At 51.5% G+C, this 14,762-nt stretch overlaps 6 protein-coding genes across 6 annotated transcripts; 4 read left to right on the forward strand and 2 right to left on the reverse strand.

Annotated features, from left to right (window-relative positions):
- Window positions 1-83: 83 nt before the first annotated feature.
- M436DRAFT_43873 (tannase and feruloyl esterase) lies at window positions 84-1,722 on the reverse strand (the record flags this gene model as incomplete). Its single annotated transcript, XM_013573017.1, has 2 exons — window positions 84-1,301; window positions 1,354-1,722. The coding sequence occupies 2 exons, from the start codon at window positions 1,720-1,722 to the stop codon at window positions 84-86; spliced, it is 1,587 nt and encodes a 528-aa protein (XP_013428471.1).
- Window positions 1,723-2,530: 808 nt separating this feature from the next.
- Window positions 2,531-4,271, forward strand: M436DRAFT_43886 (cytochrome P450; the record flags this gene model as incomplete). Its single annotated transcript, XM_013573023.1, has 6 exons — window positions 2,531-2,575; window positions 2,622-3,002; window positions 3,054-3,172; window positions 3,220-3,243; window positions 3,295-3,330; window positions 3,383-4,271. 6 exons carry the CDS (start codon window positions 2,531-2,533, stop codon window positions 4,269-4,271), a joined length of 1,494 nt encoding a protein of 497 aa, XP_013428477.1.
- A 442-nt stretch (window positions 4,272-4,713) lies between these two features.
- M436DRAFT_43822 (uncharacterized protein) lies at window positions 4,714-5,340 on the reverse strand (the record flags this gene model as incomplete). Its single annotated transcript, XM_013573011.1, has 3 exons — window positions 4,714-4,861; window positions 4,920-5,023; window positions 5,077-5,340. 3 exons carry the CDS (start codon window positions 5,338-5,340, stop codon window positions 4,714-4,716), a joined length of 516 nt encoding a protein of 171 aa, XP_013428465.1.
- A 2,027-nt stretch (window positions 5,341-7,367) lies between these two features.
- On the forward strand, window positions 7,368-7,840 carry M436DRAFT_43462 (uncharacterized protein; the record flags this gene model as incomplete). Its single annotated transcript, XM_013572942.1, has 3 exons — window positions 7,368-7,458; window positions 7,581-7,694; window positions 7,746-7,840. The coding sequence occupies 3 exons, from the start codon at window positions 7,368-7,370 to the stop codon at window positions 7,838-7,840; spliced, it is 300 nt and encodes a 99-aa protein (XP_013428396.1).
- Window positions 7,841-8,124: 284 nt separating this feature from the next.
- On the forward strand, window positions 8,125-9,874 carry M436DRAFT_43558 (uncharacterized protein; the record flags this gene model as incomplete). Its single annotated transcript, XM_013572966.1, has 2 exons — window positions 8,125-8,791; window positions 8,850-9,874. The coding sequence occupies 2 exons, from the start codon at window positions 8,125-8,127 to the stop codon at window positions 9,872-9,874; spliced, it is 1,692 nt and encodes a 563-aa protein (XP_013428420.1).
- Window positions 9,875-10,600: 726 nt separating this feature from the next.
- On the forward strand, window positions 10,601-12,530 carry M436DRAFT_72024 (Poly(A) polymerase; the record flags this gene model as incomplete). Its single annotated transcript, XM_013573294.1, has 4 exons — window positions 10,601-10,892; window positions 10,952-12,151; window positions 12,202-12,313; window positions 12,365-12,530. The coding sequence occupies 4 exons, from the start codon at window positions 10,601-10,603 to the stop codon at window positions 12,528-12,530; spliced, it is 1,770 nt and encodes a 589-aa protein (XP_013428748.1).
- Between the last annotated feature and the right edge of the window lie 2,232 nt (window positions 12,531-14,762).

Below are 14,762 nucleotides of genomic sequence, written 5' to 3' on the forward strand. Positions count from 1 at the left end.
CAGGTCTGCGAGTCACGGTGCATCTTCAAAAACTACAATCTGACTGCGAGAAAGAGCGGGTACGTGAATCTATGTACTTTGGTTTACGAGCACTTCCAGCTGTTTGCAGAATCCACCTTTCCATGGGTATAGACGGGCTGCTTGGGGTAAGGACAGAGAGGTCTCTGGCCATAGACACCCTTGGCAGGGTTATCGTCGTTGTACTTGGTCGCAACCAATTTCTCCGGAGCAGTGCCATTCTCAACCCAGCGCATCAATGCAAGAAGACCATTGTGCTGCGAATCATCAAATCCAGGCACGCCATGGCTGACATTGGTCACGACTTGACTGGCGCCACCAATGTACCAGGGAGAGTATTGACTTCCTGAACAATGGCTCATACCAGCGATGGGGAAGAATCGGTAAAAGTCGTCCATCTCAATGTCGTGAGGAGCAACGGAAGAGGCGGTCTGCTCGTAGAAGTACGTGCTGGATCGGAAGGGGATGATGGGATCGGCTTGACCGTGCCAGTGAATCACCTTGCCGCCTCTCTTCTGGAATGCCGAGATATCGAAGTCATCTGGACTGGCATTACCGGGATCAATGGCTTCAGCAAGACGGACTACACTCTCGTTGAAGGTGCTCCAGTCGTAGGGCTGGGTGGTGTTGAGCAAAAGGTGCTCGATCATTCCGGTGCCCATAGGGTTGGGATCGGGAGAGTCGCCAACGTAGGCGACCAGCGGTGTACCCAATGACGGGGCGGGGAAGATCAGAGTACCATCGAAGTAAGTCCAGTCGTGCAGAGCCTTGTACAGAGTGTCAAGCTGAGGACGAGTAATGCAAGCAGAGGTGTTTGCTGCAGCTCCCTCGCAGAGCAGAGTCAGAGGGTTGAATACACAGCCCTCGGGGTTCATGATGACCTTGTCAGTTACACCATCTTGAGGATCACACTGCTTGAGGATTTCATCGTTGATGACATTTTGCAGTGCAGCAGAAATGTGGTGAGAAGAATTCTGAGGCAGGTTGCCCAGTGTAACCTGGGACGTGTAGATGCCGAGATGAGGGATCCACCATGCAGGCGCTCCAACAAAGAGACCATCAAAGGCTTCAGGATTGAGTTGCATCTCTCTCAGGCCTTGGCGTCCGCCTGTCGAGCATCCAGAATAATATGAATACTTGTGGTTCTGGCCATAGTATGCAGCAGAAAGTGCTTTACCGACGAGGATCGAACCGTGCATAGCGCGCCAGCCCCAGTTCTCGAGCGAACCTTTGTTAAGGGCAAAGGTCGAATCCAGAGGGTTCGGGTTGTCATGACCAGTGTCCTGATTTTGTGTCAGTTACATAATACAGGAGAAGCATTTTGCAGAAACTCACGGTGGTGATGGCTGAGAATCCGTAATGGGAGTACACTCCGAGGTCCTGCCAATTCGTGAAGCCACCGTATCCACCATTTCCGGTCGTGATAATCCTAGAATTCCACTTGTTGGGCATGTAAATGGCCATGTTGTATGACGAGTTACCCGGCGTAGGGACCTTGACGCTCACTGCACATCCCTCAGGCAGACCAGTGGCATTGGCATTGGCATATGCGTCTGTGAATGACCCGCCCTCAGCGACTTTGGTAACATAGTTGAAAGTCGAGTTGGAGGGAATGATCTTCTGGAAAGCTGCCTGTGAGCAATCCTTCGCTTCTGCCAACAGAGGCAAGGCGAGGACAGCGAGTCCAAGAGTCTGGGACAGCATTGCGATTCAGGTACAGAAATGTGCTGAGTATTGTATAAGATCAATACGGCGGGAGGCTGCTTTATAGAGGAGACGACAGAGGCCAGACTCCGTCATGGTGCCCTCGGTCAACGGCTAACTGTCAACCGCATACCGCCTTCGCCAAACTCCACTGTATCCTATGCAGGATGTTCGCTAGGCGTGGTCTCTGTCAGGACTGGCGACGAGGAGGTGCAGATCATGGAGGCGGCAGTCCTAATGCGGAGCTTGAAACGTGGGGCGATCAACGAGAAGACGGGCGCAGCATTTGAGCCTAAAGAGACCGGCACATCGACACGTCCGTAAGCCTCACGACAGAATACAAAAGCCTCCGAGATCAGACGGTATTGGGCAGAAGGTATGAGCTGTAAGGAAGCGTTCTTGGTGGCTGCATGTGTGAGGAGGCTGTCGAGCGGGGCGACGCGTCTCGAAAGGATTCTGGACCGTCGCTACCCGATCAAGGACTCCTTCCCATCAGACCAATCAATATCATCAACTAAACCAGCACTAGATAGTCGCACAAGACATCGAACAAGCTGCTCGTAGAGATCCTAACGACGTATCAGTCCCAAGTGCGACAGCGATGGGTTGGTCTATGCTTGAGGCTCCTTCAAAGCTGCAGCAGGATTCCAATCCTTCAATGCACGTTCTGCATGCCAATTAGAACGAGGCATCCATATTACGAATAGGAGATAAAGAGCGAGGACGCTCACCTAGAGCGTTGTACTCCTGTCAACTTCGCAACATGTCTGCCAACAATGACACGGTTTCGTTTGCGTCGATAGATCGCATGCCGCATGTTTCCGACTTCTCATTTCTAGGCCTGCTTCTCACAGTAAGCATTCTTGAGACAGGTTCTTCTGCAAATCTGATAAGCCAAGGCTCTCGCTCTCTACGCCACTTTCGTAGCATACGATGTGTTCTTCGGTCCCCTTTCTCACATACCAGGATCGAAGTTTGCAGCAGCTTCGCATCTACCGAAGGTGATAGGTCTTTGGACAGGCTTCGACGTACACAAGATACTCGAATTGCACGAAAGATACGGTCCGGTCGTGAGGACCGCTCCTCGTCAAGTCAGCTACACCGATGCTTCTGCCTGGAAGACCATCTATGGTCACAAGACTGGTGGTAAGACTAGGACTTTCGAGAAAGATCCAAAGTTCTATATCACAGATCCCACGGCAACAAGGCATATCGTCATCGCCGACGACGCAAGCCATACTCGACAGCGTCGTATCCTTGCAAACAGTTTCTCCGACAAGGTTCGTGATTGTATGTGCTTATTGGGGTCAATTCATTCTGAGTTTTGTAAGGCACTACGAGACCAGGAGCCCTTGCTCAAGCGATGGGCGGGTTACATGGTCTCGAAGTTGAAGGAAGCCACGGCTGCTGGTGAGGCGGTTGACATGGTTGCTTACTACAATTTTACCACGTAAGCTCCTCGTGGTATCGGAGCGAAGCAATAGCTGACGACTGCAGATTTGATGTCATGTCGGATCTTACGTATGTGGTTGAATATTAGAGCCATCAGCAGCTTGAAACTGACAGACACAGCTTTGGCGAACCACTGTACATGCTGGAAAATGAGGAGTAGGCCAGAATCCAGCTTTTTCTTCCAAGGATTGACTAACGTTTCTCTCAGGTACGCTCCTTCCGTGCGATTGATCTTCGATAGCATTAAAAACATCGGCAAATTTGTAGCGCTCGGCCAACTGCCATTCATGTCTTGGTTGCTTCTAAAACTCATCCCGGCATCTCTGCGCCGCAAACAGAGAGAAAACGAAAAGTTTGCTTCTGATCGAGTCGACCGCCGACTAGCTCGCGATCCTGGCCGACCAGATCTTTGGACTGAGATTTTGAGACGATCAGATGATGGTAAGGGAGACGCTACAGCAGGCATGTCGCTCGAAGAAATGCACGGCAATGCCACCGTCTTCATGAACGCAGGCACAGAAACCACTGCAACACTGCTCTCGGGACTCACCTACTATCTCCTGACCAACCCAGATAAAATGGCCAAGCTTGTGTCAGAAGTCCGCGGTGCCTTTCCCTCCGAAACCGACATCACCATCGACGCACTGGCAAAACTGCCCTACCTCAACGCCTGCATCGAAGAAGGCCTCCGCATGTACCCACCAATTTCCTCTGGCCTCCCACGCCTCACCCCCGAAGGCGGCGCGGTAATCGCAAACAAATACATCCCCGCCAACGTCTCAGTCTCCGTAAACCACTGGGCAACCTACCAAAGCACAGCCAACTTCCTCAACCCTTCGCAGTTCGTTCCCGAGCGCTTCTTAGGAGATCCAGAATATGCGAACGACAATTTTGGAGCTTTGCAACCGTTTAGTGTGGGTCCTAGAAATTGTATTGGCAAGAATTTGGCGTATCATGAGATGAGGTTGTTGTTGACGATGGTGCTGGTGAGTTTTGATCTGGAGTTGCAGGAGGAGAGTAAAGGGTGGAAAGATCAGAAGGTTTTTATCTTTTGGGATAAGAGGCCGTTAATGGTGAAGTTGAAGGCTTTGGGATAAGTGGTATTCTATAGATTGATCAGCGGATTGCAGCACTTCGTCTTGCATGCAATTCTCGCTGACAGACAAGTCAACGACTGTTGAGACCATGGTTGTCATGTCTCCGCAAGGCGTCAAGTTTCAGCCTGAGACAGCATGCTGTACACGTTACATTGACTGCCCACTCAGCCTCTTCTATGCAACATCGAATGTTTGAAGCAAAACCGGTGACACAACAAAACAAACAAACAAACAAGAGCGGTCTCTTGGAAGGAGCGAAACTAGAAAGGAAGAACAATCTTGGATATCATGACAAGATTCTATATACAATATAATCGGGCCAGCCTGAGCGAAAGCCTGCGCTTTTTAGAAGGATAGGAATGCAATCTTTGTTTGTGGCAGCATCCAGGCTGCGGTATTTCATTTCAAGTGAAAATTTGTGAATCACTGACGGGAGGACTGCTTAGGCGATAGAAGCCCACACAATGGCGGTGATTGTGCTGTTGGTGCACTGCTGGCAGCTCATTGACTTCTCCGAGCAGTCGGTGTTGGTGTCTGTGATGTTTGCGTGACTGAATTCGGTGACTACGTTGTAGGGAGCTTGACCAATACTATTGCAAAAGTCAGCTAGAGGTCTATTTGTTAGAAGAAGCTGGAGAATATGCGTACGAGTCGTCGGTGTAGGTGTATTCCAGTTGCAGAGTGAACTGGCCCATGCTCTTGTATGTGTCTTCCTTGAAGTTCCAGCCCAGAGTGCTGTTTTTGCAAGGCATCTGCATGGCCGTCAGCAATGATGATACATGAACAGTTCGGAGTAAAAACTGACGTATTCGCCTTCTGGGAAAGGTCCCTCGGGTGCCCAAGAGCCCTCACAGGTGATCTTAGACGAATGAGTGTCTACCACAAAGCTCATTGTTGTGTTATCCGTCAAGTGTCCAGGCGACATTGCTGCATGAACCTGAAGGTCCAGGATATCCATGCCGTTCGACGAAACACCGATACGCGAGAATGTGGTGATAGGAATAGCCGAGGCCAGAGGAGCAGCGACGACGGCTGCAAGAGCTGCCAGGGATTGACGAAGAGTGAACATTATGATCTGATTGTTGTTTGGTTGTAGCGAGAAAAGTCGAGGGATTAGTATCTAAACGTGTAGAATCAAGCAAAGGAATGAAATGTGGTAAACAGTAAGGAGTGCTTGAGGAACTTATAGATGTTGTTACAAAGAAGGCCAAGTGAAACCCGGTTAGCGATGCCTTGCACCAGGCGACGAACCATCAGGCAACTCGAAGCACGCAAACGTGCACGTAACATCAGGCGAGAGAGGTTCGCTACCTTGTTTACTTACCCTCAGTGCCAAGTATATACTGTAAGGGCTTGGTTGTTGTGAAGCATGGGGGCTGATCGTCGGGCCCAGATGCCTTTTTGGATGGTAGTCCAGGGGTGAAGAGTCGTAGATCTTCGCGCTGTTGTTTGTAACCCTACTTTTCCTGCGGATGCTATTATGGATAAGCTATCCGGTTTCAGCTTCCCTTTGACGACGTGCTGTGTAAACAGTGGCTGGTTCGAGCGTTAGGGTGAATGTCGATGCACAAGTTGTTGTGTGTAGATTGAGAATGATAGTCGTTCATATTTCGAAAAAAACAAGTCTCTCAAGAATAGAAGGTCGATGGTCGAATGCGACTTCCCCACCATGGCCGTCTGGCAGATGCTGTTTGCAAGTTTGTGGGGTGTTACAGATTTTGCTGGACGACAAGATCTAACGTTTCACAAGTGGTATGGTCTGAGCCGAACATGGACAAACTCGAACCTGGTTGTTTCGTGGGAACAATCGGCCACAAATCTGGCATGCCTGGCGACAGGCTCGCCCTGATTCAGAATTTATAATAGGTCATGAGAGGGCTTTGGTTTCTGTTATAGTACTATACATGTCGATATCAATATGATTGACATGGACGTCGAAGATCAGAACGTGGACGGACGGGAATAAGTTGCATGGCGGATGATTGTCCTTTAGCTGGACTTCGGCATCCATGGCTATGTCGATCTTTTTCCGTCGGATCATGTGGATCTTGGTTGAATGGAGCCGGATGACAGATTCAAAAGCGAGTGCGTGAGCGGACAGTCGTCTTGACACAGTTGAGTGCAGTCCAAAGCAGCGTCTCGCATTAGTACAGGAGAGGCACTGAATCTGAGAATACCGTTGCAAATGAGTATTCTTAAAGTCGGAGAATTTTGACGAATACCAGGAAGACTGTTCCCCGACAACGGGGACAAACTCCACACTTATTTTTAACGGTAAATTGCTTGTCTATAATTAGGGACGAGACTTTTTACACAAGACCGGGTCGTCGCAATTTGGGGAGGGGCAAGACTTTACCTCTCTCGGTCGAGCAGGCTGGAAAGAGGTGAGCGAGGGCGAGCGAGATGCGGATCTGACTCTGTTTGATGATGACTACGGCCCGTGAGTGTCCATCTTCATTCGAAGAGGACAAGGGCAAGCAGCGATAAAGCGAAAAGCCGCGCACTTTAGAGTGCTCGAGCAAGCGAATGAGAAGCATCAAAGGCAGATGAACGGGAACGACCATCGCAATAGGAGAACGCCCTGCAGCAGGGAGTGCATAGATACAAGTCAAGCGCAAAGGCCAGACCGGTTCGGAGAGGCAGTAACGAGGATTACGTGCTTGCAGAGGAGATGAAATGGCTTGTTGCTAGTCTTTGTCGTGCCAAGCGAGCAATCCGTAGCCGCGAAAGGTAAACTCTGTCAGCTTGTAGAGGTCATCGGGCACTTTAATCCTGAGGGATGCTTACAGCGCGTCCGGCCTTACAGTAGAGTGTACTTGATGAATGCAAGACCCGTAGCCGCCGGTTAACCAATAGTGGCCGTACCGAGACTCTTTTCACTTCAGCAAAAAGAGAGATCGACCTGTGTGCGAACCACAAGGGCCTTCCGCAACAGGAGACAGAAGCCTCTATTCTTTCTCAGATAGGTCGCTAGCTTGCCTTGGGTCTGTGGAGCTGCAGCAACCCCTCGATTTGCTCAATCTCGGCGCGTGCGCTCCAGACCATCGGCTCATTCAGCGAACAGCTGCCCTTTGAAGGGTGGAGCAGACTATTCAAATGCTATCCAAACTGCATTGGCAGAAAAGGTCGAATCGCAAATCCCAGCAGTCCTTTGAAGGTCACAGCCTGTCGCCGCAGGCTTCGCCCGGTACGTACAATATCTTGCCAGCCTATCACGCTGTTTGTTGCTATAAACGGACGGAGAGGAGGAGGTTATAACAGCACGAGGTGAAAAGAAGATTTTGAACTAATCATCAGTCATGTCTACAGAACTACAACCCGAAGCAGTGCCTGCGATACCACCTTCTCGTCGGCCCAAGTTCTTGTCGAGAGTACGCAGCCAACGCTTCTCTACCGCCGTGCCAGCAGAGATATCTCATCAGGGTGAATTTCTATACAATTTTGTTGAGACAAGTATGACTGACACGGCATCAGAAGCGTCGAGCAACCCGGTGCCCAAGCGACATTCTTATTACCAGCCTGCCCAGCCATCATTGTACGACACGACCGAGGCACAGCATCCGGTATGAAAGCAGGCGGCAGGTCGTCAGCGTCAAAACTGACATGTTTCGAGCAGAGATCATTGACACCAGAGCATTTTGCTCCACGTGCTATCACGCAGCCACGACAAGTCGAGACATCAGACTCGGTGTCGCGGTCGTCGAGTATCTATACTGAAGACTACGGTCACGTTGGTCCAGCCAATCTGTCAGCCATCTGGAACCCGGGGCAATTGGTACCAGACAATCACGACGCAACGCAGCAGCAATTCGACCATCTCACGCCGACAGTTTCTGCCACTACTACTACGAATATGAGCATCAACGGAGCAGACTCGGTGTCGTCAGACTCGGGGGCGCCGCTGGATCGCTTCATGCAACGAAGGTTGCAGCGGCTAAACACCGAACAGGGTTTCCGCGAGCAGCGTCAAGCTTCGCTGTCGCAGCAGACGACCCAACAACACTCGAAATCGTCGTCGTTGCAACAAGCCGATCTTCACCACCAACAACCACAGGCCCACCAACACGTCCAGCAATCGCAGCTACAGCAGCCACAACGCCAACAATCTCTCCCAGACCACGCTGACCAGCCGCTGCCGACCCGCATTCCTGCTCAAGTCATCCCCAGCGTCCCGAATTCGACTGCAACCACGCCATCCTCGTCTTCGGCGTCGCCGCACTCTCACTTTCGTCACGACACCCCACAACAACCGCAATACCAACCACTGCGCAATTTCGCAAAACTGCACGACGACGGCCCGATACACCTTTCGACCTCGTCACAGAACAAGGGCCCGCCTCGCCAACCCTCAATGGCTTCGTCTAACCAGAGCGCCGCTGCCAATGCCCGAGAACCCTCCATCCTTTCGCAACAACAACCACAACAAGCCAAAGACGTCGGTCGCTCGACACCGCAGCCCCAGGCCGAGGATTTGACTGAAGACCAGATTCGGTCATTGCTCAACGACCACAGAGAGCTCCGTAAGCTTACCATCATGCTGCCCCGCTCTACGTCCACGCTGACCACCCTCGACTCTAGGCGAAAAATACCAAAAGGTCAAGAAGTACTATTTCGAAAAGGAAGATCAAGTCAAGCAATTGCAAAACAGTCTCGCTCATCAGCGAATCGCCCAATCACGCACATCCCTCGACGACGGCGAGTATGCAACCCGCTTCAACCGCCTGGATGGTCTGATCGCACAACTGTCCTTCAGCATTAGAAAGAGCTGGAAGTCGGTGCCTAAATGGCTCACTCCTGCTGTCAACAAGGACGCCATAACCATCGGCAAGCAAGAGATGACGGCAGTTGGAAGGGCATTTATCTCGAAATGGCTGGTGGAAGACGTCTTTGATCGTTACTTCCACCCCGATCTTGATCTGGCCCTGTCGACACATTTGAAGCAGATGCAGAACAACATCCGTCTCTTCGCCCCGCCTGCTTCAGTGCACGAGGATGAAGAATATCTCACGTCCAAGGTCGTCAACTGGCGATTGACCACGTTAGAGGCTATGCAGGATATCCTGCGATTGCCCGAAGCTCAGAAACATCGCGCGCACATGACCGACCTGCTCAAGGCACAGCTCACGACCGCTTTGATGGCACATCTCGACAACCCACCAGAGCATGACCTTGATGGTGGTGTACACATGATCTGCGAACTTGCTGTTGCAATGCTAGGCCATCTGCCGCAAGAGAGTCGAGACGTTACCATCGAGTATTTCCTTCCGGGGTCCGCTGTGAACCTTGATATGATGAAGATCGAGTCTGGAATACCAGCGTTGACAAGTTCGTTTGCTGACGAGATGGCCGAGAGAGGCAGCGTTGACAGCGAACTGGCCGAGACGAGCGAGCGACAATCGACCGAGCTGACGTCGCGCAAGCGTGGCATGCTTAGTGCTCTGACTGGCCATAAGAAGAGCCATCCGGCACAAGGGAAGCTGAATGGCGGCAGCAGCACCAGTTTGGCGGGTAAAGAGGATCGTGTGAGGTTGGCAGTCGGAATTGCAGCTCATGTGAGGGAGCGCGGTATTCTTGTCAAGGCTCCAGTCTTCACTGGGGTGTGAGTTGAGATGGTTGTGATGGAGCACAGAGCTTATCAGAGCTCTTGATTTTCTATGTTTTCTTTTCAGGCGGAGAGCGGCTTTTGGAGATACCCTGCAGGTTAGATTGAAAGTTGAAGATTGAAGCTGTGAAGAGAAATGCAGCATGATTTCGAGTTATCCAGGTGCTTGTAGAGGACAGGGGCCTTTCAGTATAGGATTAGTTTCAGCTGTCATGTTTTTTCCCGAGGTGAAGAATTTGTTCAAAGAATTGAAGGCGAGGGACCAACAGGTTTCCAGCAGAAAGCAGGCAGACACGATCTGGGATAGGGGACTGCTCTGTTTGGAGGAGTGTTGACCGAGGCGGAATAAGCAGAGGGCAGGCAGGCAAGCAGGTCGGCAAGAAGCGAGGGCTGACTTCGAAGGGACAAAGCGCGGCCGTGTGTTCGATGACGAGGCTCCAAGGGCTCGCGGTCCAGTGAAGCGTCTCATGCTCGAGTGAACAAACACCGCATCCGGCCATCTCTCCATCGTGCCGGTTCGCGTCGCTGTTTTGTGCAAACCGACTCAAACCACTGCCAGCGACCCTCAATTCCGCTCTTTTGCTTTTCGACTTTCGCGTCTAGCACCTCCCCGAGGAACCGAGCAGACACCGCAGCTGCGTCAGTCGCAAGGCAGGAACCATCGGCTGCTGCCACAGCATGTTTGAGAGAGCAATCTGATTCCTCACTAGAAACAACCAGCGCAAACATGGCAGCTCCTCGTCAATGGGGCATCACACCGCCCGTCTCGACCGCCTTCCCTACCGACAAAGACCTCGCCCTGAGTGAAGCTCTCCTCGCCGAGCTCAAGGAACAAAAGAGTTTCGAATCCACCCAAGACACCAACAAGCGAGTCGCTGTCCTGGCCACCTTCCAAAAGGTCGTCACCGAGTTTGTCAAGCATGTCGGCAGAATAAAGGGTCTTTCCGACAGCGTCTTGCAGAATGCTGGAGGCAAGGTCTTTACCTTTGGCAGTTATCGTCTCGGTGTCTACAGTCCAGGTACGTTGATCCTCCTTCGCCTCTGGCTCTACTCCCATGGCTAACGCTGTTACGCACAGGCTCCGATATCGATACCCTCGTTGTCGCGCCCAAGCATGTGTCCCGCGACGACTTCTTCGAGCACTTCCGTGGCATCCTCGAGTCCATGTCGCCGCCCGGATCCATTGAAAAGTGCACTGCTGTGCCAGAAGCTCATGTCCCCATCATGAAGCTCGTCTATCAAAACATCGAGATCGATCTCATCTTTGCTCGTCTGCAGCTCAACTCGATCCCGCCAAACCTCGATCTGGAAGACAACAGTCTGCTACGCGGCTTGGACGAAGCAGATTTGCGCTCCGTCAATGGAACCAGAGTCACTGACGACGTCTTGCGTCTTGTGCCCCAGGAAAAGACATTCCGCCATGCCCTGCGTTGTGTCAAGCTCTGGGCCAGTCGCCGTGCCATCTACGGCAACATCATTGGCTTTCCTGGAGGAATTGCTTGGGCCATCATGGTCGCTCGCATTGCCCAGCTCTATCCTCACGCTTCTGGCTCTCTGATTGTCGCCCGCTTCTTCCAGCTCATGAAGGGCTGGGCTTGGCCTATGCCTGTTCAGCTCAGAGTCATCGAGTCTGGTCCTCTTGATCATTCCGCAAAGATCTGGAACCCCAAGATCTACCCTGGCGATGGACGTCATCTCATGCCTCTCATTACTCCTGCCTATCCCTCCATGTGCGCTACTCACAACATCACAAAGTCTACCCTGAGTGTCATCACTCGCGAACTCGAACGCGGCCACGAGATCTGCACCAATATCTTCGACGACAAGATGCAATGGAAGCATCTATTCGAGGGCCATACCTTCTTCACAAAGGACTTCAAGTATTATCTTAGTGTGGTTTCGGGAAGTCTAAATGAAGAGGCTCAGGGTGACTGGAAAGGCTTGGTCCAGTCCAAGGTCAGAAGACTCATCGGCAGTATCGAGCAGTCTCAGGAGAATGTCGCTTATGCTCGTCCCTTCACCAAAGGCTACGAACGCGTACATCGCGTTAGAAACGATGACGAGAAGGATAAAGTCATGCAAGGCAGCACAGCATATCAAGTCTCCAAGACCGAGACTGTCGATGAAGCACAGAACGTCAAGCAATTGTCCGCTGAGCAGACCTCTCTCGACAACATCGACGAGCCTGTCACCAAGGTCGAAAAGCCCGACGAGAAAGAAAATGGCATGACCAACATCTGGACCACAACCTACTACGTCGGAATTGAGCTGGTTCCAGGTATGGTGATCCTCTTCAAGAACCATTACAGCTTGGCTAACCCACACAAGGTGCGAAATCGCTCGACATTGCTTATCCAGTACAGGACTTTAGGCAGCAGTGTACCCAGGCTACGCAGTACAACGAAGAAGTCAACTCGATCCGCGTTATTGTTGTAAAGAGGTAAGATGCGCTCCATGCTTCTCTTGGTTGTGACGACTAACCTGTCCCAAGCTACGACCTACCCGAAGACGTCTTCAAGGAAGGCGAGCAGCGTCCCGTCAAAACAAAGAAGGTCAAGGCCAATGGAACCAAGAAGCGAAACGCCGGCGAAGCCAATCTGGACGTACGTATACAATCACGATGTCGACAAAGGAATATGCCGGTCGGGATCTCATGAGCAGTGTCGCATATTTCCTTCGTCGTTTACTCTTCCTTTGTGTTTGGCTACTGACGCAGATTTAACTGACAGGAGAATGGCGATGCACAAAACATGACCAAGCGCAGATCCACCAACAGCCAGGATGCTCCCAACGGCGGCAAGCCTTGATCCCGTTCGACTGTACAGCATTAATCTAATCCGCATTGCTATCAGCAAGGTGAAGGCGTTCTGCACAGTTGCTACTCTGGCCCGGCGAGCAGATTTACTGCGTTGCTCGATTAGGTTCAGATGTCAGCGTCGCGACTTGCATGTGGCTTGCGCTACAAGCAGTACAAAGAAAACAAGAAAAGGACAAAAAAGAGCCCTCGAGGCCAAGGTTTGTGTTGCGTTTTGCATCCTTTGCTCTTCTCTGACCACAACGCTACGATGCTGTTCACTACAAACGTAACGTGCAGAGTAGCGTGTTTCGCGCAGACCGCAAGCACTCAATAAACAGCAAAAACAGGGTCGTATAATGTGCCTACAGCATCATTGCAGGGGCTCAGCAAACGACACAAGGAACATCTTTTCCTACCAAGAAGCTTTCAACGACAAGCTTTGTATCGGCATTATCTGCATGGCGTTGCTTAAGGGTTCAAAGGTTCAAACTGGGGGTTTACGGAGGTTGTGTCTTTCCTAGGGGTCAACCAGGAGAGAACAAGGTCAAGTAAAAGAAGATGGCGAGATAGCTTTGTGTTTTGTGTCTTTTCACTCCTCTATCGCAAATCAAACGGATGTTTGGGGACCTTCGGGACCTCGCTGATGAACAGCCTATCTCCAAGAGCAGCTTTATGGCTTCGCTTTGCATGTGACAGTTTTTCCTGCCGCAGCTGAAGTGAGCTTTGGGAGATGTGAGATACAGTTTTCCGATCTACGGACAATTTTCGGGAAATGCGGAGGAGCTGCAGCAAAGCAGTGGGCGCTTCCAGAAGGAGTCAAAGGTGCTCTTACTGCACAGCTGACAGCTCTTGGGAGCAGGATGGGCATGCAGGGGTGTCAGGCAAACGACATGAAGAAGGATATATGCAAGCATTGGAAGATCATGACAAGGTTTTGGATTCATCTCTTGTTTTGTTTTGATTTGCGACCTGGGGCGGCAGCAAAGAGCCGGTTTCAGAGTGGGCATCATCAATAGCTTGGGGAAGCCTCAATCTGTGAGGAGCCGAAAAGGTTGGAGATTAACCAAAAGGGATACATACCTTGTCGCGGTTGTCGCGGATGGTGTGGGCAGAGGGAAACGAGAACACACAGCGATGCGGTAGTGGCTGCAATTCAGGCGCAGATTGTTCCTCGTTTGCTTTAACCCAGCGCCAGAGAGTGAAGAGCCCGGGCTTGACTCGAGTGGGACAAGCAGTAAATTATAGCGAGGTCACGCGCTATTGGGACTTTCGGATAGCGTAGAGGGCGTTGGGCAGGATAGGGGTATAGGTGCAGATCTTTGTGAGAGACTCGGAGATTCAGATGAGCAGTCGCATTTCATTTCTGATCAATCTGGCAGAGACAGACATCATAGACCGACGTGTGAGAAGATGCGACAAGAGAAACAGAGTTTAGGTGTGGTTCGCATCTGGGTTCCAGAAGCGGTGGGCCGCAAAGGGCGGCGGCCCCGTTTGAGTCGCCGATTGGGAAGGGATGAAGGGCAAAAGGGCACCAAGAAAGATCTGACACCTTGGACATGAGTCGAGTTGATGATTTGATGGGAAGAGGATGACAGATATATGGACGGAGAGTGTTTATTGGAGATGGTCTATCGGAATAACCAGCTTTAGTCTAGTTGAATGGGAGTCCATATCGAGACTGGAGAGGGGAAATGGTGACTGAGTTTTGGACCCCCCATGTTTTGCGTTCGGGGCTGCATGTTCCAGGTGGTCAAGGCAGCAAAAGTCAGCGCTTGCGGTTGTTGCAAAGTAGTGCGGTAGAAGTGAAGAGAGTGAGGGCTGCAGGGCTTATTAAGAGGTTGGGCTATCGCGTCAGGCGGGCAGCGCTTGAGTCGTTGATGTCTGCGGTGGACGTTGTCAAGCTGTTGTCAAGTGCCTTGGCCTCCAGCGAAGCGTCCCTAAAGTTACGAAGCGCCTGCTGGCTCTACACGGCGCCGTCGTCTGTCTGGTCGCATCCTGGACCAACCACGACACCATCTTCCAACCCCCCTTCCTGCTGCTGCTCTTTCGCATTGCACACCCCGACGCCCGCCCCTGCCTTTTTTTGCTTTTC

The sequence above is a fragment of the Aureobasidium namibiae genome, assembly GCF_000721765.1.
Source record: "Aureobasidium namibiae CBS 147.97 unplaced genomic scaffold scaffold_6, whole genome shotgun sequence".
In the NCBI taxonomy this organism is placed as follows: domain Eukaryota; kingdom Fungi; phylum Ascomycota; class Dothideomycetes; order Dothideales; family Saccotheciaceae; genus Aureobasidium; species Aureobasidium namibiae.